General features: G+C 40.4%; 1 protein-coding gene across 1 annotated transcript; it reads left to right on the plus strand.

The window, feature by feature from the left end:
- Positions 1-798: 798 nt before the first annotated feature.
- Positions 799-21,848, plus strand: SLC26A4 (solute carrier family 26 member 4). Its single transcript, XM_042872638.1, has 20 exons — positions 799-956; positions 1,923-2,062; positions 3,744-3,854; positions 5,432-5,622; positions 6,082-6,246; positions 8,783-8,935; positions 9,048-9,130; positions 10,079-10,226; positions 11,535-11,648; positions 12,417-12,494; positions 12,730-12,825; positions 14,247-14,353; positions 15,283-15,352; positions 15,668-15,760; positions 15,870-15,965; positions 16,910-17,140; positions 18,523-18,577; positions 18,911-19,056; positions 20,263-20,346; positions 20,971-21,848. Exons 1-20 carry the CDS (start codon positions 799-801, stop codon positions 20,992-20,994), a joined length of 2,343 nt encoding a protein of 780 aa, XP_042728572.1. The 3' UTR covers positions 20,995-21,848.
- Positions 21,849-22,449: the final 601 nt, after the last annotated feature.

Raw genomic sequence — 22,449 nt, forward strand, 5'->3', positions numbered from 1 at the left:
AGGTGCCCCATCCCTGCAGGCTCTCAGGGCCGGGTTGGATGGGGCCCTTGGCAGCCTGAGCTGGTGGGGGGCAGCCAGCCCATGGCAGGGGTTGGAGTTAGGGGGCTTCAAAGGTCCCTTCCAATCCAAACCATTCTGTGATGATTCTATGAGGACACACGCTTCACTTTACAACCGCAAGATGTTTATTGGGTTGTCCTGCACACCTAACACAGAGCAGCTGCTGGCGTAGCTCGCAGTGCTTAGCAGGTCTGACTTTTTCAGCCCGTCTTATCTCTAAGCCAAAGTTACAGCAGGACCACCCAGGAGCTCATTCTCTCCGATCCCCTCGAGCAAACCAGAAACCGCAGCCACCATCTGCGGCTGCAGGTGTGACTCGAAGATCCTATGGGTTCTGAACCACGTCTGCTTGCAGCTGGTGACGTTCAGAGAGCAGCTCCCGGGGCCGCAAGCCCGCCGGGCGAGCGCTTTGAAATGCAGCCTCCTCCCCGACGGGACAGAGGAGCCGCGGGGCTGGGAGGGCCGCTCCGGGGAGCGCCGGCCCGGGGCAGGGCAAAGCCCGGGGGCGGACGGAGGCGTCACCCGGGTCGGCCCGGAGCCGGCAGTCCGTGTCTCCCCATAAATAAACGCTCCCGGCCGTATAAATGCCGCATGTGGAGGCGGCGGTGGGGCCTCGTCGCTTCAGGACGCGGACAGCGCCGCACCGCGGGGCCGGGCCGCGCGCCGAGCCGTGCCACCAGGGGGTGCCGGAGCGGGAGCGGGAGCGGGATCCGCTCGTCCGCCACCTCAGGCGGGGCCATGGCAGCGGGCGTGCGGGCGGAGGAGCCGCTGGCGGAGCTCAGCCACTACGTGGTGGCGCGGCCCATCTACAGCGAGGCGGGCTTCCAGGAGGAGAACGAGCGGCTGCCGCCGCCGCCGCCTCCCACGCTCCTTGAGCGGGCGCGGGCGGTCTGCAGGTGGGTGTGGGCGGGCGGCGGCCGCGCTCCTCCGCGGGTCCGGGAGCTGTGGGAGCTTCGAGGGGGACCGCAGGAGCGGCGCGGTGCTGCCGGCGTCCGACCGCGCGGCTCAGCTTCTCTTCGCACCGAAGCGCGTGGGCACAGCCGCACGCGGCGCTTCCCAAGGAGTTTGGGGCACCGACAGGTGCCTCGTCCTGGAAGAAACCACCTCTGGCTCCTGAAGCGTGTATAGTAAAGCATGTATAGCCCCTCTTGTTTGTTTTTTTCCCTGTCGGTTTCTCTCAGGGCTTTCTTGGTTGCTTTTTCTCAGAAAAACTTTCTTGGTTGTTTTCTGTCACAGCTTCTGCAACTACTTTGTGTCAGGACTTTCTAGGTCGTTTTATGTCAAAGATTTATTGGTTGCTTTCTGTCAGAACTTGAGGGCCACAGAAATGGTCCAAGGGATGGAACACCACCCTGTGAGGACGGGCGGAGAGCTGGGGCTGCTCAGCCTGCAGAAGAGAAGGCTGTGAGGTGACCTGAGAGCGGCCTTTTAGTATCTAATGGGGGACATAGGAAAGAACGGGACAGATTCTGTAGCAAGGTCTGTGGTGGTAGACAGGGGGAAATGGTTTCAAACTAAAAGAGGGGAGATTTAGGTTGCATACAAAATTTTTTTACAGTGAGTTGGTGAGGCACTGGAACAGGCTGCCCAGAGAGGTAGCAGATGCCCAGTCCTTGGAGATATTCAGTGTCAGGCTCTGGGTTCTGACAGAGCTCTGAGCACCTGATCGAGCTCTAGGTGTCCCTGTTCACTGCACAGGAGTTGGACCAGATGACCTTTAAGGATCCCTTCCAACTCAAATGACCCTATGATTCTACGAACTTTCTTGGATGCTTTCTGTCAGGGTGTCTTTCTGTCATTCTTCTTTGGTTCCTTTCAGACTGCAGCTCCACGCAGTCTGTGCATAACTTGTTTTCTCACAGCTGTTCAAGAAAAAAGGCCTTCAGGATCACCAAGTCCTTCCTGCCCATCCTGGAGTGGCTTCCCAACTACCGGTTGAAGGAGTGGTTGGTCAATGACATCATCTCAGGGGTCAGCACTGGCCTCGTTGCCACCCTGCAAGGTACGCCCTCACGCACGGCTCTCTGATGTTACGCAGATGGAATTACAAATCTGAGACTTGTTATTTAATACTAGATATTAGGTATTATCAATAAATAATTAAAGCTTTTGATTTAGCCCTTTTTTCTCTGCCTGGCTAGAAGATCTGAACTTCCTTTGATATGCCATCAAGATGTAATTAACTTCTTTTACCCCATCTTTTTACTCAAAGAACATTTTTTCAAATATTTTGATAATTTTAATTATGTTGTGATGGATCAGTTAGGTCATGAGCCTGTAGTTCTTCTGCAGCTGCCTATGAAAACCGAATTATTCCCCCCAAATAGTGCAGTCTTGACGTGTGCTTTCCTTTGAAATGTTACTTACAGGATTGTTTGGGTGTCTGCAAGAAAACAGTCCTCACTGAGGTACGCGGTGCTGTATTCACATTTAAGAAGTGATAAACTTGATGGATATTTACAGTACATGGTTTACAAGAGAAGCATTCAGCAGATGGACAAGTAGAAAAGTGGCAGAAATAAGCAGTAATTTGTGAAACTATGCTAGTAAAGTCGGGCTTAACGTGGTGCCCTTCTCATAAGCAGGTCTAGCTGTAACCCTGCTGTCAGCCAGCACATTCATTTCTTTCAACTCAGCGTTGCTGACAATTCTTCAGGACTGGGGCAGGTGAAATTAACTGTGTTGATCTCACATTTTCCCTCAGTGGAAATTGGGTGCTTACACAAGTAGGCAAAGATTGGAGAGACTACACTGGAATAAAGAAAAAGTACTTTGCTTCACTGCCAAATGCAAGTACTCCTTACTGCCTCTTGCCTTGGAGCATGCTAGAAAGGCAGACGAGGAGTGGTACAAACTCTGTGATTTAAAAATATAAATGTTATAATTCTGAAATACCAAATCATCAGATACTGGGAAAACTGACCAAAATGGTTGCAAAAAAAAAAGAGGCTTTTGGGATCCTAAAATGCCAAAAATCCCTAACTTCCAGCAGTTTTAAATGTCACTTGTAGACCTCCCACCCGCCTAGCAGCACAACCAGGTCTTCAGCCTTTTTGAGCTCTGCCATAGTTTTGTGTTATCAATGCAGAATATTACAGTCTGCAATAGGAGCTAAAGGACCTGATACTGACAACATCCTCCTTTTCTTCTCTTGCTGTGTTGAAGTTGGCAAGTTGCTTGAGTTTACAAAGTGAGAAGATCAGAGGATCAAAACTCTTAAATTTGGGTGATTTGTTTTTGGTTATTAAGTTCATGAACTGATACCTGACAAAAAGAAAAAGGCCTGATTTTCAGATGGGTGAATGTCCTGAATCATTATTGGTATAGTACAATAATTTAGAGAGTATGCTTGAAAATTCTGTCTATAAATTGAACATTTCAGTTTCTCACTTTTCTCTCAAAGGCAGACTGCTTGAACTTCACATTTGAGACAATGCTCTATGCCACTTATGCAGATATGGGCACATCTTTCAGTAGTAACTCATCTAAGTACTAATGTGGGATGTACAGTCATTTACAGCCACTGGTACTTACGTGTGTATCTGCAGCTGATTTACAGATAAAAAAACATTCTAATTTGTCCCTGGATAAACGGAACAAATCCTCCTGAAAGTCCATTCTAGACAAGACAGTAGTTTGCTGAGTGATTTTAAGTGCGATATTTTGTTCACGTATCATTTCAGGTTTGGCATATGCTTTACTGGTGGCAGTTCCCGTTGGATATGGCCTCTATTCTGCCTTTTTCCCCATCCTGACATACTTTTTCCTGGGAACATCAAGACACATATCAGTTGGTAACCGCATATGTTCAAGTTACAGTAAATTAACTACTACAAGATGTTAATTCTTACTGTGAATATTACTATTTCATAGAAGACAGATACTTTCTAAACCATATTGGTTGTGCTGAATATTAATATTGGTGGGCTTGGGGGACTTAAGACTTATTTCTTCTCTGTACAGACAGCTAACTTCAGTTGTGCCAACGCATGCCTTTTGCTTGCATTTATGCTGAAGTTTAAATCTTGTCTTTGGCTACACTATGCCAGAAATTACAGGATAAAGTCTGCCTCATTGGGCAGTAAGAAGAGACATTTAGTCTATCAGCTAAAGCTCAAGATGGCTAAAACAGATCTCTTAGTCTTCTCCACAAGCCTTCCTTGCTACATCCTTTTTGATCACTGTGGACAGTATCACCTTCTTGCCTGTCGCGGAGACCCAGAACCTGTGTTTCTACTCCAGCCTCGCTCTAGGTCCTCACATCAAGGCTATGGGTAAACCTCATTGATTCCTTCTGAATACTTTCTCTAAAATACTTTTTCTCTGTCAGTTCTCATTTTTAAAATATATGTTACAGCTCGACCACCGAATTGTCTTTTTCTCCCCTCTAACAAATAGAGCCTTACCTCATTCACATCCACCAATACTGGATTGTTTTTCTCTCACAAAGCTTTGGCACACTATTATGGTTTCTCATTAACTTTCTTCTCTGTGGAATCAAATACATCTGCATGTTGTCTCTACTTTCTGTCTTCCACCCACCAGATCACCTCTGCTCTCCAGCTCTGAACTCTTTACTTATGTTGACATCTCTACTTCCTACGTTTTCCACTCGTTTTTATACTTTCTCCAGTATGCTTACTTGTCAAGTGTACTTTTCTTTATCTGTAAAATTAACTTGTCCTTCTTTAAGACATTTTATGATGTTTTCCTTTTCTGTATAATTTTAGTAAAAACTACAGCAAATCTGATTGCTTTTAGATTGTGTTTTGCTTACATGATGATCATTTACTATCTCTGTATCTTGCCCAAAGTATAGTTTCAGTCATCTTAAGCCGATGTAATACCAAACTACTGCCAAAAAGGGCAATCTTTTCCCCCATTGTCTGTTCCTGCCACCACTGTTGTGCTGGATTCCTGACCATGCAGCCATGTGGCAATCTGCACCAGTGCATTCATTCAGCTGAACCTATCTGTGTCTGAAAAAAAGAGTGAATCAAAACGTTGTTTTCAGATGGATAAGTTTCTCTTGTGAGTGGTGCTGGGCCACAGAACTGCTGATGCAGATACAAGGGAGATGGTCAGGATATGCCACCCTGTTTTGCCTTGCTATACCCCTAAATTGGCTTAAGCAAAACACGAAACTGAACCTCTGTGTATAACAGTTTTGTTCAGGATGGAATTGTATCTCTGTGTTGTTTTTGCAGTGCTGTGGATTCTGGCCCTTTCCTCCTCCTCTTCCTCCTATGGAGTAATGCACCCCAGTTAAAATATTAAATTATATTTCTGATTTAGAATTTTCTTGCCTAGTCTGATAACTGCTTCCTTTTGATGCATATTAAACTTCACTATGTTCTGTTTGTCATTACAGGTCCATTCCCTGTAGTCAGTTTGATGGTGGGATCAGTTGTATTGAGCATGGCCCCTGATGACAATTTTCTCATAGATGGCAGTAATGCTACAGGGACTAATGATACTGAGACACTGATAGACACTGACTCCAGAGATGCCCAGAGAGTGTTGATTGCCAGCACCCTCACATTTCTGGTTGGAATTTTACAGGTAAAATAGTTGTCTTGAGGACACAAATTGATACTGCTTTAATTTTAATGGGAAAACATACACCACTGAAGTACATGCCATGGCAGCGAGTCTTTTTCCTGTATTAAAACACATAAATGAGGGAAAGACTTCTCAAACTGTGGAGAGCTTTTGGGATTTTATTCTTCTTACCCTGAGCAAAGTTGGTGGCAGCATGATGGGGAGCACAAAAAGCAGAATAGCATTGTGATTGGAGACCAACAGACCTGCATGAAACTAAATGGAGCGTCCTTTCACACAGCTCTTCAGGTGTCCTTTCTTTCCCTGGATGGCACGATGTTAAGCTACATTAATCTTCAGTGGGGGAAGATGCTCTTAAGACTACCTCAACAAAAATAAAAGAGCGAAACTTAAGATATTGCCAAATAATAGTTTAGATCTTATTGCTTAGCAAGCTGTTACTCTTCATGATTTTTCCAGGTGGCATTTGGAGTTTTTCAGATTGGTTTCATTGTGAGGTACCTCGGAGATCCACTAGTTGGGGGATTCACAACTGCAGCTGCTTTTCAAGTGTTCGTATCACAGTTGAAAATAGTCTTAAATGTTTCAACTAAAAACTATAATGGTGTCCTTTCCATAATATATGTAAGTATACCCTTATAATTTGTTTTGGGTTTGTGCCAGAATTTTTGCATAATTATTTATCTTCTGCTTCCGTTTCATACAGGAGTGCTTCTTGTATCTATATAACTGTGGGGCATCCATTTAGTTCTCACTCACTCTCAGGAAGATCTGCAGGTGTTCATTTATAGCTGTGTGGCTCTCAAGAGCTGTTGTCTTGCTTTCCCAGATCATAACAGGCTAATTGTCACGTCATAGTCTATGTCAGGCAGAGCATTCTTTTTCACATAAAATTTAAAAATAATTATGCAGCAAAACAGTTTTTCTTCTCTGCGTTATCACTTCTGGAGGCTGTTTCCCTGCCAGCCCGTGCCTCTTGTCTTAATGGGAAGCTCCCAAAGCTGACTAGTCCCAAGCCTCTTAAACCATCCTGGTCAAAGGCATCTTTTTCCATTTCATGTTGACATATCTGTGACTATCTACAGAAGGATGTGGATTTGCACCCCGTGGCCAGGTACCTGCTGGTTAGCTAAGGTGAGGCTAAAACTTGTCGCAACTCCATTTGTTAATCTTAGAGGAAATGATCAAATGGAGAAACGTTTTGGCCGTGTTACAGGAATACTGAACTCCTGGAGGTTCTCGTATTACAGAGTCATCTCCTTCCCCAGGGAAATTATTGAGAGTTCTTTCACTGACTTCGCCGTTAAGCTGTTCAGGTGCACAGTATTTTAGATCTTCCATAGCTCTTTGCATTAGAGTAACAGACTTCTAAAAGAGACTGCTGTAGAACAGAGAAGTTACTGGCAGATTTTATATTTCTGGTCAGACAAGAAAAAGTGTGTTAGATATCTATATTGGTAAAAATAGTCTGAATGTGATTGCAAATAACAAGAAAAATATTTAGAAAAAAAAATCTGGTGGAGCATTTGGAAAAAAAAGATATTTTATGGGCTTTTTAACCATGGAAAACTCTTCCCTCAAGCAATAGAAAATTAGATAAGACACAGTACAACACACACAATGATGGACAATTGATCCAGCAAGTTTTTCTCTCTGTTTGTTGTTGTTTTTTTTTGTGTAATGGTTGTTGAAGGTTGGTGCATCTAGTAGAAAGTGCTTTTGAAAAAGAATTACATGGCTCTTGCAGTTCCTGCAAGCCTGTGTGGAGTGCTGACTTTTTACGCTGAAGCTCAGGGCTTCTGCATTCTAGTAGGTGAGCCGGGTGGAAGTGTTTGCAGATGTGTGCAGAGCAAATACATCGTGATTTCTGGTCTGCTTAATCAGAGACTTGTTATGTCAGCTTCAGCAAGTCTCGGACCTGCCTCAGCAGTGGTGTGTAACAAATTGCAGCACTGAGCATCTGACATTGGCAGAATTCATAACCTCCAGCTAGGAGCCCCTTGTTTCCCTGTAAAATATGGCAGAGGCAGACATGTAATAAGAATGGGATTAGTGGTAAGCACTACAACAGGCAAAAAGTGGTTTCAGCCACTCAAAAAAAGAGACATCTGATTCATTGCTTCAGGAAGGGTTCTCCTTTAGCTTAGAAAACATAGCTAGTTATGCACTTCAGTGTTTTATTTCAAACCAAGGAGTTTTTATTGTGATGGAAGTGGTACCGCAGCTGCAGTCCTCCCTTTGCCAGGAGGCAAGAAGTCTATTTGGAACCTTTTTTCCACCAGATTGTTCTTCACTGTGCATAGAATAGTCAAATTTTCTTGGAAGCAAGTGCCGAGTGAGAATCACCTCCTAGGAGCAGAGAGGAGATAGATGGGAGAACCTCCAATTGGTGTGTTTTCTCTGATCAGCCCTTCCTGTTTTCTCTGTACACTTAGAAGTAATACTTTTTTGTGTGTTTGTATGAACACTGTACAGCCATAAGTGTCAGCTTCGCAGACTGCTGTTTGCTATAAACAATGGGACCAAGCAAGGACATAGGAAGGGTAGATGAGGGAGCTGCCTGTCGTTCTGCAGCTGCGAGTGCTCCAGCCTGGAGCTGACTTCTGTTGGGAACAGGGTTAACACACCACAAGGTGAGGCTTTGCAACCACTTTTCTCCAATGCAGGACTTGCTGCAGCCGGGTGGGATCCACGCTGCCATGTTCATTGCCTGGGTGTCAGTAATGAAGACTGGGAATTTGTAATGCACGCTCTATGCACTGGGCATTACAGCAATTAGAGTTTTGCTCTCATTTGAATAGAGAAGATCTTTTGCTTTTTGTAAAGGGAGGAAGTTACAGATCTTCCTATCTTTCCTCTAAGATAGAGGTAAAACACAGGTAGGGTTTAGCTTTTGCTATTAAGCCTTAGTTTTCTAAAGAACAGGAAGCAGAAGCCCAGTTTACATCTTTTCTGTTAAAAACACCACAACATCCAGCCACTAATTGTGTAGCAGTTTGATAGTTCATCACACAAAGTCATCCTCAAGTTCCTCCAGGCTTGAGCAAAGGAGCAGGCAACATTTGACCTCCTCCAAAACCCCATCTGCCTGGGCTGCCTTGTGAGTGTTGGTGTGTTTTCACTTATTTCAAGTGCACATGTTGTAACTTTTATTTTTCAGACTCTCGTTGAAACGTTTGAAAACATTGGTACCACCAACATTGCAGATCTTATTGCTGGACTGCTCACCATTTTTGTCTGCATGGTAGTTAAAGAAATAAACGACCGATTCAAACACAAGATTCCTATACCGATACCAATAGAAGTTATTGTGGTAAGCAAAGGAGCACTAAAAAAACCAAACTGACAGTAGCTGAAATAGGTGGGACTGGCTACAGAAGAACAAGACCTTTTTAAGTATTAAAACTTGTTTTGTTTGATTACAGACAATAGTAGCCACTGGCATTTCATATGCTGCCGACTTGGAAAAAAAATATAATGCGGGCATTGTTAAGAACATTCCAAGAGGGTGAGTGCCTTTGTTTTTTGGGACATAGGTATTATTTTAATTGGCTAACAATGACAGTGATAAGATAGAAGATATAAAAGAGATACTGAAAGCTGTAATCTGAATTTGGAACTCAGATTCCTGGAACAGCTTCTGGAGATGTCCTGAGTTTTAATTCTAGCCCTGTCATTCATGTCACCTAATTATGCTGCCTACTTCTTCTTCCTCTGTAAAATAGGCTTAGAAATGTTCACCTGATTCATGAGGTTTGTCTAAGAATTAGTTGTTTTGTGTTCCTGAAGTGAATATAGGTGTATAGAAAACAGAACAAATAACTTAAAGGATTTTAAACAATGAAATTCTATTTCTCTGTAGATTAAATTTCTAATAAACCTGAGTTAGTCCACTGCAGTTCATATTCATGCTGTTATCCCAATCAATATTGTCACTTACATAGTCATAGGAGCAAGTATACTGAGGATTACACTGGTAGAGACTTTCACTTGAAAGATTCAGAGCATTTCACAGTAGTAACCTTCACATTCCATTTGGTATTCAGGCCTTGATTAATTAAAATTTGTGGAAACGCAGTAGGGGATAAAATGTTTTTGAGGTCTTCCGTTGAAGTATGTTAACAACAATATGAAGTGTCATTAACATATTTATGTAGTTCATCATATCATTCAGTATTTCCTTTATTCCATTCTTCAGAAATGTACTTTTTCACTTTGCTATCATGTTCTCATGCTGAGAACAATGGGAGCTTTGTTGCTGAGAAAAAGAATCAGGATTTTGGCTATGATGAACTAGATAAGCGTGTTCTGTATGTCAGTGGGCTGTTTCCACCTGTTTATTAACTTGAAACACTACACTTCATATTATAAGCAACCTGCGTGCCTCTACCTCAGACTTTACTAAGAACATAATTAGATCAAAGTTGATAATACTAATGTGTTTTCTAAATGCTAGATTTTTGCCTCCTGAAGCTCCAGATGTCAGCATGTTTTCCCAGATGATAGCATCCTCCTTTTCTATTGCTATTGTTGCTTATGCTATTGCGGTTTCTGTGGGGAAAGTATATGCAACCAAGTATGACTATGCCATTAATGGAAACCAGGTACGTACAACCAAACTGGTTTGTGAATGTGGGCAATGCAAGTTTCACAGTAACTTAAGTGTCGGAGAAGTATTTTTCCAAGAAATTTATAGTCTGATGGCAGAAATTCTTCAATAGCTGAAAAAACCAAACCCAAAAGCTATGAATTTTTCAGATACAAAAGGCTAGGCTTAGTTGTGAATGATGGACAAATAGCTTATGTGAACTGGATAAGTTAAAATAGCATCATAAAAGCAGGTAGTAAAATCATATTGAAGGACAGTCTGGTACTACTATGTGCCAATGTTTATTTTGTCTCAATGGATTCAAAGATTGTTAAGATCTGCAAGTGGTGGGAACTGTATTTCTAGCATTCTCATGGAGAACACAGCTGTTACACAGGAGTAGGTCTGCATCATCTCAGTCTGTTCTATCAAAGAATGTGACTTTATAATCCTGCTCTTATAATTAGAGCTTACGGAAAGCTTTATTTTAGAGAAAAATAGGGAGAGAGTCAAAATCAAAAATTATATTTTTAAACATTTGTTGTGAGTGGAAGGCTCCTGTGATTCTCTCAGCTTGGTGGAAACAGCATTTCTGTCAATTACATGGGATTGCAGGCAGCTCCCAAGTGCCTCATTTCCCAGCAGAGGAATGGCCTGGATCCCAGGACATAAAGCTCCCAGGGTCCTTGTCACTTGAGCAGAACAACCAGCATTGGTAGGTGCCAGCATCTGTGACCCTGGGGCAAACTTATGAGAACGCTGCCTGGGACTCAGCATGAGTTCTTTGGGATGTTCAGAAGGAAAAACTTCTGGCTCAACTAGAAGTTTTCAGTGAAACTGTGTTGTGGATTTTTTATTTTTTTTTTTAAGCTCCTGATTAGTTCCACTAATAATACAATGTTTTGTGTTAATTAAAGGCTTGTCTAAACTCAGACTGTTGCACTGATTAAAATCACTTGTGTAGAATGTGATACTTCAGAGTTAAATTTATACTAGTCCTTTTTGTTGATGTAATTATGCTGAAGTAGTTGTTAGCAATGTTACTTTTGCTAGCATTGTTGGAAATAAGCTGTAAAAGCCTTTATTCTAAGCTATGCCCATATGAAGGGGAGCATGCTGATGTCTCGTGTTGGTTTCTAAACACATGTGGTTACACTGGCAGAAGAGAAATTTGTGTCAGTGTTTAACGGCAGACACTGATCTAGACTCTTCTCCATATTTCAGTGCTACCCACTTTATAACTATTGCAAAAACTACTGTCATTCTCCATTGCAAAAGCAGCTTCAGGAATCGTTATTTACAGTATCACCTAATTACATTTCAGGAGTTTATTGCCTTTGGCATCAGCAACATTTTTTCTGGTGCCTTTTCTTGTTTTGTTGCAACTACTGCTCTTTCACGGACTGCAGTCCAAGAAAGTACTGGTGGAAAGACTCAGGTAATGACTTCTTCTTACTAGTACTGTGCCCAGGTGAGTTTAATTTTGTATGGGGATGAAAATAATCCTAAAATGGTTGCAACGCTGGCACGTAAAATGCCCCAGGTATCTCAGCTAGCAGATCGTGCTCTGGTCCTGCATCATTTTTGGTAGCTCTGCCAGAAGAGGGCAATCAAGTTTTACATAGGAAGATTGACATTAGGGGTCCAAAATCCTTCAAGCGTAATGCCCCAGAATTTCATTACCAGTTAAGGCGCTGAGTTTGTCCCATCTGGAATTCAGCATGAGGAAGTCCTCTCCCAGATGCCTGTGAAATACTTAAGCCCCTGTATGTTTGCCTGAGCAGCCCTGCTGTATCTGCCCACATGCCGTCTTTCTGATATTCTGCGTGCTCCTCCTCTGTTTGACAGAGCCCTCACACTTATTTAGCAATGGAGAAGTGCAGGATATCCAGCAGCCCCACTTCCAGCTGACACGCAGACTCTGCTCCTTTAATCTCTCCGTGCAACTCAACCCCCTCAAGAGCTACTACCTTGTGTGCAGCTGTTTGCACTACCTGCTTAATTGAATTCCCTCTGTGTTAGCTGAACTGTGTAATGATTGCCCATGTATGCCTAAACACAGTAGCATTTTGGCAGGTCTCCTTGTTCCTAAAGAAATGTAATGTCCAACTACTTGTGTACCCTAGGAACAAGTACTCTGTAATCCTGGAAACATAAAATACGATCTTAATGTGCTCATCTCCTATAAACACTCTGTCCTCCACAGGTTGCTGGTATAATCTCAGCTGGAATTGTTTTGATTGCCATTGTTGCCCTGGGGAAATTGCTGGAGCCCTTACAAAAGGTACTGTATTTGTTCTCTGCAGCATAGCCACCAGCACTGATCAGATCCGAATGCTTAGCTTCAATGGACAGGATAACAGCCCTGTTAGATGTTGTGCTGATTGATTACAGAGGAGGTTCAGGTTTGCAGTGCAGAATGATGAACACTTTGTAAACAGAAAACTGAAAGAACATTAAAATATCTTAATAAGCATCTTTGCTTCTGAATAACACATTTTCACCATTTTTCTTCACAGTCTGTGCTGGCAGCTGTAGTCATAGCTAACTTGAAAGGGATGTTCATGCAAGTGTTTGATGTTCCCCGCCTGTGGAAACAGAATAAAGTAGATGCTGTAAGTCAGCTAATGTTTTCTTTTCCCCCTAACGTTCTTATATCTTTTTCTTTCACCTTTTAGTGTCACCTAAGATTCTCCTAACTACTACATCAACAGAATTTTGTAGCATTAGCGTCAGGAAACTTTAGATTTGCTAATGCAAACCAGTATTGTATGTGACCTCAAAACATACGTGCCGTGAGATCAGGTGAAAAATCCCCATTTTAGAGTTTTACACATTTTTATCTTTATCCTTTTTGTTTCCTATACCCCACAGTAAGAAAGCCTGTGCACTGATGAGTCCTTCATAGTGATTACCATAGTTTACAGCAATCTTGTGTTTAGAGGACTTGAAAATTAGAATAAGAATGGTTGGTGGCCACCTTTAGCATTCTGCTTTGATCCTCTGTACAGTTTAAATGGGCCAGAAAAGATGACATTTTATTCATTCATGCATATATGTTTAATTTGTTACTATATTAGTATCCCACTTGCCTGGATAACCTCAGATGGTCCTTACAAAATATGGTTTTTTGCTGTAGCAAGAAAATCCAACCTAGAATCCAAGCTAGAAAGTGGATTCATTTGGTGTACAAAGGGATATATGAACAGAGTCTTCTTACAAACCTTACCTCAGGGTACATGCTGACATCTTCCACTGGGATTTCTGTGAAACAGCCCCTCAATGTGGCTCCCAAGGAAGGAGAATTTTGCATGAAAAGTATTTTGTGTATTCAGTCCCTACTACAGTCAGATTTTACAGTCGGGTGTCTTTGGGCACTACCTGCTTTAGGTAAATCTGAATTTTTTTGGTCAGTTATTTAATAGTCCTCTTGGTAAGTAAAAGATCCCACTTCCTTGAGTAAGAAGTGTGTGCACTCAGCTTTGGGTGGGATTAGGTCCATTGCACGTTCTGCCTGGGCAGTGATGCAGGGAGTAACTGAGGAGTGCACTTCAACTGTTCTGCCCGAATATTCACTGGAGACTTTAGAGAGTGCTATCAACCTGCTAGCATGAAATAACTCTCTTTGGAACAGTTCTGATTCCTGGACTTCACTGAGGAGCCCCCTTCCCTCTCTATACACCTGATCTCTGATTTTTAAAAGTGAGGTTAGTAAAAACAGCTGCCATCAGAAAGAAGAAAATGCAATGGTTCATGGTATCCCCTTTAATTTCACTGAGTTAACTAAATATTTGAAAAACGTCTGTATGTTAAAAGTAATTTCCTAAAAGCTAACCATGTCTAATAAGATAGTGATGGAAATAAGTATCTTGGAGGAAGATGAAGACTTTTCTGAGCAAGTCAGCTAATTGCCAGCATGCTTTGATGATTTTCAAGGTTAAATTCTTCTGCTACTCTTACTGTCCGGTGTAGTGAATCTTTAAAGCGACCAGGAACACTATGTCATAATTAATAGACTTTATTATTTCCTCTCCAGATGATCTGGGTTTTTACATGTGTAGCATCCATCATTCTGGGACTTGATTTGGGATTACTTGCTGGCCTTTTGTTTGGATTGCTGACAGTTGTGCTGAGAGTTCAGTTGTAAGTAATACAGGATCAGAAATAATCGTTAGTGTTACACCATGAAAAAGAAAGACTGTGCTGAAAAGGAAAGGGATTTGTGGCAGAAAATCTTCTTGGGCTTACCAAGATTTTTAAGTGGAAATCTTCAGAACAAAACAATATTTGTGTGCTGTCATTTAAAAATTACACTGTGTTTGTGGTTGCTCTAAGAACATGTGGAAGTGGAATGATGAAAAACGTTGGCTTTGCAGAATCTCATTTGACCATCTCGTTACATTTTCTTGATCTTTGTTTTTTTTCTGAAAATACCACATACCTGCTTTCCTTCAGCCTGGAGTTCAGAAAGTATGATTGACAGCAGTACCAAAGTATAGTTGCTCTGTCAGCAGCTGCATAAAAGTAGAGCCTTCCAAAAGTGGCTACAGAGTGGTAGGTTATAAAATCTACTAACTTAAAATTTGCTACAATTTAAAAAAAAAATATAGGTGGAGGCTGCAAACTGTTTTGGTTTGAAAATCCAAAGAAAAAGCACTGGACAGCAAGCTGTAAGTAATCTGAAGATGACGTAAATGTTGTTTTCATTGAGTACAAAGTAATTCATGTTTTCAGTCTTTTTTTTTTCTTTTTTTTTTTTTTTTCGTTCAAACCAAAATAAGGTGCTTTTAATACATCTTCCTAGTTTGGGAAACAATTGAAACAAACCGTTCATCCAGATCTACATAAAAATGTCTGAGATGAAAGTACCACGTCTTTAGAAATAACATTTCCACATAACTCAGAAAAGTACAGTGATACAAAACCAAGATACAAGACTTTCCAAAGGAAGCTATTATTTTGGTAGAAGAAGGTAGAATACAAGCGTCTGTGACAGTTTGTGAAGCAATCACTTCAGTCTGTTGAATGCCTAAGAATGATGTTTACTTTCACCATCTTTTTGTTACTGTTAGTCCTTCATGGGGTGGCTTTGGAAACATTCCTGGCACAGACATCTACAAGAAGGTCAAGAACTACAAAAGTGTAAGTAATGCTGAGTTGCTTCCTTTCAATCTACAAGTGTAGTACAGAGTTGTGCCTTGCCAGTTACTGACAAGTTGAATTTGAAAGTGGAGTGCTTGATGATAATAATTTTCAGCATTACATTCTTCATCTTGCTCAAGATGGTTGGTCCATATTGCATGCAGGGCTATAAGCATCTAAAAATGGAATCAGCAAAGGGATCCCATTTTTTGTGTGTGTGAATTACCTGTGCAGTTAATTGTTGAAACAGTTGAACTGCTTCTTAGTAGCCACAATGTAGTTTTTGCTGCTTGATCTTGCATTCTTTGGCAACAGGCTGTAGAACCAGAGGGTGTGAAGATCCTCAAGTTTTCAAGTCCAATTTTTTATGCTAACATCGATGGACTGAAAAGAAGCCTCAAATCCACAGTAAGTGATATGTGATGGTTTTGGGAGCTACCTAACTGCTTTGGGTTTTCCTTAGAGTTATAGCTAGGTGAAATTAAATCATTTTGATGTTTTGATCCTTCTTCTGTAGGTGGGATTTGATGCAGTCAGGGTGTACAATAAGAGACTCAAAGCACTGAGGAAGATACAAAAACTGATCAAGAAAGGGAAGTTAAAAGCTACTAAGGTAAAATTATTTTTTTCCTCCTACTCTTGCAAGGGATTACTTCTAGAGCTTATTACTTCAGAGCTCTTCTGTACTCATCTTTAAAATAGAGATGAAAAGGAAGACTGATCACTTCAGCAGGAAGACTGGGACCTGCAGGGCATCTAGCAGAGCACTACGCATATTGCCAGACCACAAGATGGAGGCAGCTGTGACAGTCATAGTGTTAACGGCAGAGGAAGTGACAGATTCCCTGATCTTACCTCCACCCCTCACCACCTCAGATTATCTCTGTGCAGAAAAAGCACTGGCACTTCTGTTTGTACATGGTGTTATTATCTAGCTTCTTGTGCACAGATAAAGTGACTTGTAGACATAATCTTCCAGCTCCTCCTCTGAAAATACACTGCTGTAGGTAAATGCTTGCAGGAGTGAACAGGTACAGGTAACCTTCTGAATCTCCAGAGGTAAAAGTTCAGAATGAGTATTCTGCTGCCAGTGCTCTCAGTTCACAATGCAATATTTCTGTATGTATTCCACTTCATGATGGAAGTTAAATGCTCAGTTATGTGACATCCCAACTTTTGACCAAGTCATTTTGCCGTGTTAGCATATGTGGTAATTCTAATTCAAAGTTGGATTCGAATTCAGTATGCCAGTCTTTAAATGTTTCATTAAAATAGAACTTTTGAGGAAGGGAGTAGCTCCAAGATTTTCTATTATTATTATTGATAGTGGCCTTTTTGTAGGAAGATGCTCTGTTAACACAGTAAAAATGAGGAAAGGAAATATACTGCACAGAGAAAAAGGTAGTTCACTCACTCTATCTTGTTTTTAAATTCTTGGATACAATATTGGTCTCATTCATTCCTGAAGCAGAAGTTATCACACAAAAAGTATTTCCTGTAAGCTCAAACCTTTTTCTGTGATTAAATTATATATTTCACATATTATCTGCACATTAGAACGGCATCATCAGTGAGCCTGGCATTAGTAATGAAGCTTTTGAGACTGATGAGGAACCTGAAGACAACGAAGATCTTCAAGTTCCCACCAAAGAAGTGGAGATCCAAGTAGACTGGAATTCAGAACTGCCAGTCAAAGTAAACATCCCCAAGGTGCCCATCCACAGCCTCATTCTTGATTTTGGAGCAGTAACCTTCTTGGATATTGTAGCTGTGAGATCAATAAGAACGGTAAGGGCATTATTTCTGATGTTCTTTGGAAATTAATCTAGCCAGCAGTATGTAAATCAAGAGTTGTTTTTAGAAGGCTGTTGTTAAAAATATCTTTAAAACTAGGAACAGGTAGAATATTGGTATGTGCATACTTCAGGTGAAAATAAAACAAAAAATCTGGAGATTGCATGGTCAGGTACTCCAAAATGAGTACTGTAAAATGTGGGACCCTTGTATGCATTATGACATTTTAGTGGTATATTTTCTTTCCACATGCCTCCTATTTTAATCTGGGCACAGAATGATACTCACTCAACACAAAGGTAGTAAATGTCTTACCATCAGTTTTAGTTTTTAGCCACGAGATTTATTTCTCCCATACTACTTAAGCTATAAAAGAAGGAATCATTATTATTTATCTTTTTTTTTTTTAGTATCTTCTGCATTTGATATAGGAGTGCATCATCAACATTAGTTTATCTTCACACATTAGTCTGAGGTCATAAAATGATGGTGTTCCTAGTTTAGGGAGAGGAAAATGAGGTGAAGAGATAAGTCACAACCTGTAGGACCAGACTGTTTAGTCTTTTATTATACTTTCTGTGTTCAGATTACTGATTTCACTAACTTCAAGTTCTAAATGGGGCTGCTCATCCCATCTGTAAAACAAATATGAGATTACCAAGATTCTGGATTATCAATAAGCAGAAATTGTCGCAATTAGCAATCACCTCTGAAAATGCTTTTTGCAGAGACCCACCTGCCATCAAGGAGCCAGGAGTAGCATTCAGTCATAGCATTTTAACCAACTGAAATTCAGGAATGTGGCGTGACTTGGTTCAGCCCTAGTTTTGTTTCAGTTCCAGCTTTGGAGACAAATGAGATTATGGGTTCCACAGATGCAACTCTTTCCATAAGCGGCCATTTCAACCAAGAATACGTCCATCTGGTGCATTATGTGAGGGAAAACCTCTGCAAGAAAAAAACTGCGTGTGCCAATGAGAGACTGTATCATATCACTCAAGGCAAATGAAGGTTTCTCAGGCCTACAGGGTCTCACTTGAAGAGACATGATTTTTCATATTATGAAAACAGAAGCAGAACTTTAATAATAAACAGCAATGCATGCATGTGTAAAATGAATGGTTTTACTAACATAGCCAAAGATTGGCCATGTCAGCAAACAGGTACTTAATTAGTAGGTCTTAAAGTATCACAAAGTTTAGCAATTCCTTTTCACTATGAATAAAGAGAACGTGAAATTTTGAATGAAGGCGCTAAGAAACAAATGAAAAGCATGTGTGCACAGATATATTACATATATCAACATACATACACATCTATGTGCTTTGTCCTTACAGACTTCATTTACTTGTGTCTTTGTTGCAAACCCTTTTTAGATTATTAGAGAGTTTGAGAGAATTGATGTGAGAGTGTACTTCGCTTCATCTCAAGGTAAACTTTCAAATCTATCTATCACTTGTGCAAAGAATAAAATATGGATGAGAAGGGATCTCTAGATGGGATTGTGGAAGCAGGTTTTTTTCTAATAAAAAATGTGAATTATCACAGTGACAACCATGGTGGGCTGTTCTGGGATGCAAAGAATAATATGATTTAAAAAAAATGTGGAAATTAAAATGTAAGTAATTAAAAAGTAGAAAACATGGCTGGTTATTTGTTTGGCTGCATATTTGATTTCTAATAACTGCAGCCATGTATTTTGACATTTATTTAATTACTTCAAATTGTATTAACCTGCATTTTTTTTTATTTTTATTAATTCAGACAACCTTATATCTCAATTGGAACGAAGTGCCTTCTTTGATGACATTGTCAGAAAAGACATATTCTTCCTGACTGTCCATGATGCTGTGCTCTACATCCGGAATCAAATGGCATACAATGACAACCAGGATCCCATATTTGAGAAGGTAAGGCTATCTAGTAGTACATTTCACTTCCTTCCATCATCTAGCATTCATCCTTGCAATTTCTCTTACAGCACGCCACATATGAAAACTAGACATAGAACTGTATACTACATAGAACATGTAGTACAAAAAAAAAAAAAAAAAGTAAGAATCTAATAACTTGGACAGCTTCTGTAGTACATGAATACTTTGCTGTTCAAAGTGTGTGTCTCTCAGCCCCAGGATCTTGGTAGTGAAATGAACATGAGAAGCAGGATGTAAGGAGAACTCTTCATCCTAAAACTTCTTTTCTAGCTTCTGCCATCTGGCAGCATAAGAACTTCCTCAGCTGGAAGTTGCATTTGCACCATTGCTTTTAATCATCACAGGTGGAGTTTTCTTTGATGTGTTGGTTCTTGTCCTTTTGGAACCTATTTACACACTTTGGCATGATACTATCCTGTGGAGATGAGTCCTGTAATTTTACATGTGTTACGTGACATACATTTCCTTGTGTTTGTTTTAAGCCTATTGGATCTCTGTATTGTTAACTGGAATTAATAATCTTTCCCCATTCTCTTTCCCAGCACCATTAATAATTTCGTATAACTCCTTCATAAAAGTTGGAGTCCCATTCTACTTTGTGTGACTGTATGCAGTTCTTCCAGGATAGTGATCATTCCTCCTCCTCTGTGCTCGTTCTAGTTGTACATTTTAGTTGCACATTCTAGTTGTTCTGGTTTTCAAGACAAACAGAACATGCTGTGATGTTTAAAGATGTGGCCTTATAATGTTTTTGTTTCTTTGCACCACAATTCCTTCCCTAACAATCACTATTGTAGTGTTACAAATAAATGGTATCTAACATCAACATTAGGGATAAATAACTAGGAGAAGATCCTTATTTTTTGTTGCTAATTTTGCTTACTATCCAGGATCTAGACTTTTTTACTGTAGCATAGTAGAGACTAACGTTTTGACAGAGCTATACAGCAGTTAGAGACAGATTCTGCTTGTATTATTTTTACAAACCTGTAACTAGTAATATGAGAGAGACATTACCAAAAGCTTTCCAACATAGACATTTCTCTCAGCTTTGTCAAAGAACAGTGAACAACAGACTTGTAAGACTGTTGTTGAAGTTATATAGAGATAATTCAGAATAATAAAGCAACATCAGTAATACAGAAAACATGTAACTCATCATGCTTCCTTCTTTCTACTAAGATTTCACTCATGCAAGAATCTAAAGAACCTATAGAATTCACAGAAACAATCCGGCCTGCTGATGAGCTTGATGTTCAGGAAGAGGTATGGACTTCTAGATCTGAATGTATCTGTTATCTATAGAATACTGCTGGTTTTATTCCTTTATAGCACTAGCCATGCTGTTAGGCCTGTAGAACCAAACCCTCAATGCTCTCCTTCTTCATAAATAAATACCCACCCTGGCCACCTGGATGTCAGTGCTTAGTGGAGGAATTCAAGTTGTTGGCTTTTTTCTTTTTTTGAGATGTAGCAGATTATAGTTTACAATAGTGTGCAGCACCTCCCGATCTCTGTCACTTCAGGACTACCTCTAGGACTGCATAGGACTTACAAAGGCTTCAGGCATCCAAGCCCAAAATAACAGGCAGCCTCCCCCATTCATTTCTTCTAGAACACAATGGACATCTTCTTCCATAAATTAAGCGTTTTACAGGAAGCTGTAGTTGCACAGGACCGGATGTCTTCAAACCTGCATCTTCCCGAATTGTCTAATGCAGACACAAGTCAAAGGGCAGTTGCTTCAAACAGGCCTTTCACAGTTACCCTCAGTGAGGCTGCATTGAACATAGTCCCCATGGAGTTAACATACACACAAACTTTTTATTTTTCAAAGTGGTGCATGCTCAGAACTAACTGTTTCTCTCCACCCTCTCAATGTTTCACTAGGCTATGCGCAGACTTGCATCATGAAGATGGACTGCTGACCGTCTCACTGCAATATTTATGCACCAGTACTATTCAAGCATTTTCTGCAATGAAACCAATCTTGGCACTTGAAGAAAACAATGATTCTTTGTCTGAATGATACAGATCTCTAGAATTCTCCAAATTTTAGTTAATACTATCTCTGAAGTATTCTGGACCTTGATTCAGCAAGCACTTTCCATATGACACATTGGAAAAAAAAAATCAGAAGACTGTTATGAAACGTATTCAGTTCTGGGGCTAGTCAGGCACAAGGTGCATTGCGTTGTTATGTCAGTGTGCACAGGAAGAAAAGCTGCTTTGTGCTCCGCCCTCGGAAGTTGAAGAGAAGTTGAAGATCTTTGGATCACAGGCCTTTTGCTATGTATTTGCACAACGTGTAGTGAGAGGGTGAGAGTTCTAGCCGGCCAAGGTTTGGCCATTCTAGAAAATTTGTGCATTTGAAAAGCATACCTGGATTGTTCTTTCCAGGCAGTTCCTTAAATTGCTACAGGGTGATGGATAGCTGAAATGGGTGACAGCCACATGAACAGGAAACTGCACTGAACCACAAAAAAAAACTTTGAATACAGTAACCTTCGTTAGCAAATATGTTTGGATATGGGTTCATTAGCTCTGTATTAAGCCCACTGTAGCAAATCATGCACCACTATTAATGATTTTCTCTAAAATGAACTATATACAGCAGATGATTTTGGCTATATATCTTCCATCAAGAGGTAGATTGGGACCCAGACTGAATCAATGAAAACCTTAGTTCTCAAGTACTTAATGGGTTACTTAATGGATGCTACTGAATGCAAGTAAGAGAGTCAAAATGTCACCTAGTATAAAGGTTTTTAACTATGAAATATAGAAATTTAAGTAGTTTAATGAATGATTCTATTTTTATATAGCATATTTTTTTCTTTTAATATTCTGCATCAAACTGCTGCTGTTCTTTTGCAGGACATGTATAGACATTTAACAGTCCATAATGCACAAGTGCAATAATTTACAGAAGATAAGGGAGTTGAACTTTAATCCTTATTTTAGAACTATATAAAATAGATATGCAGTAAATCAGTGATCTTAATTTCATGAAGAAACATTTGTTTGATGGAAAACGGACTGCTACCTTAATATTTTAGCACTATATTATTTTTTAATGGAAAAACAAACACAAAAAAAAACCAACAAATCTTTGCACAATGAGGGAATATATAATAGCAGAAGTATAAGAAATGTCCAGGTATAATGTCCCCTCAGTATTTAAGCTTCCCAGTTCTTGGCATTTACGTTGATGTTTGTTAAGTTCCTTTTTTGATAACATCAGAGAATTTTTCCGATATCATACTGCACTGAGAAAATTTTTGCTGCAAGTAAAGTTAGTGGAAAATCTCAGGTGAAAAGCTAAGCACTAAGTACGTTATTCTGCCCTACAGACCTGAGTGAACTCCA

The sequence above is a fragment of the Lagopus leucura genome, unplaced genomic scaffold, assembly GCF_019238085.1.
Source record: "Lagopus leucura isolate 7727_CA_CO unplaced genomic scaffold, USGS_WTPT01 Super-Scaffold_100008, whole genome shotgun sequence".
In the NCBI taxonomy this organism is placed as follows: Eukaryota; Metazoa; Chordata; class Aves; order Galliformes; family Phasianidae; genus Lagopus; species Lagopus leucura.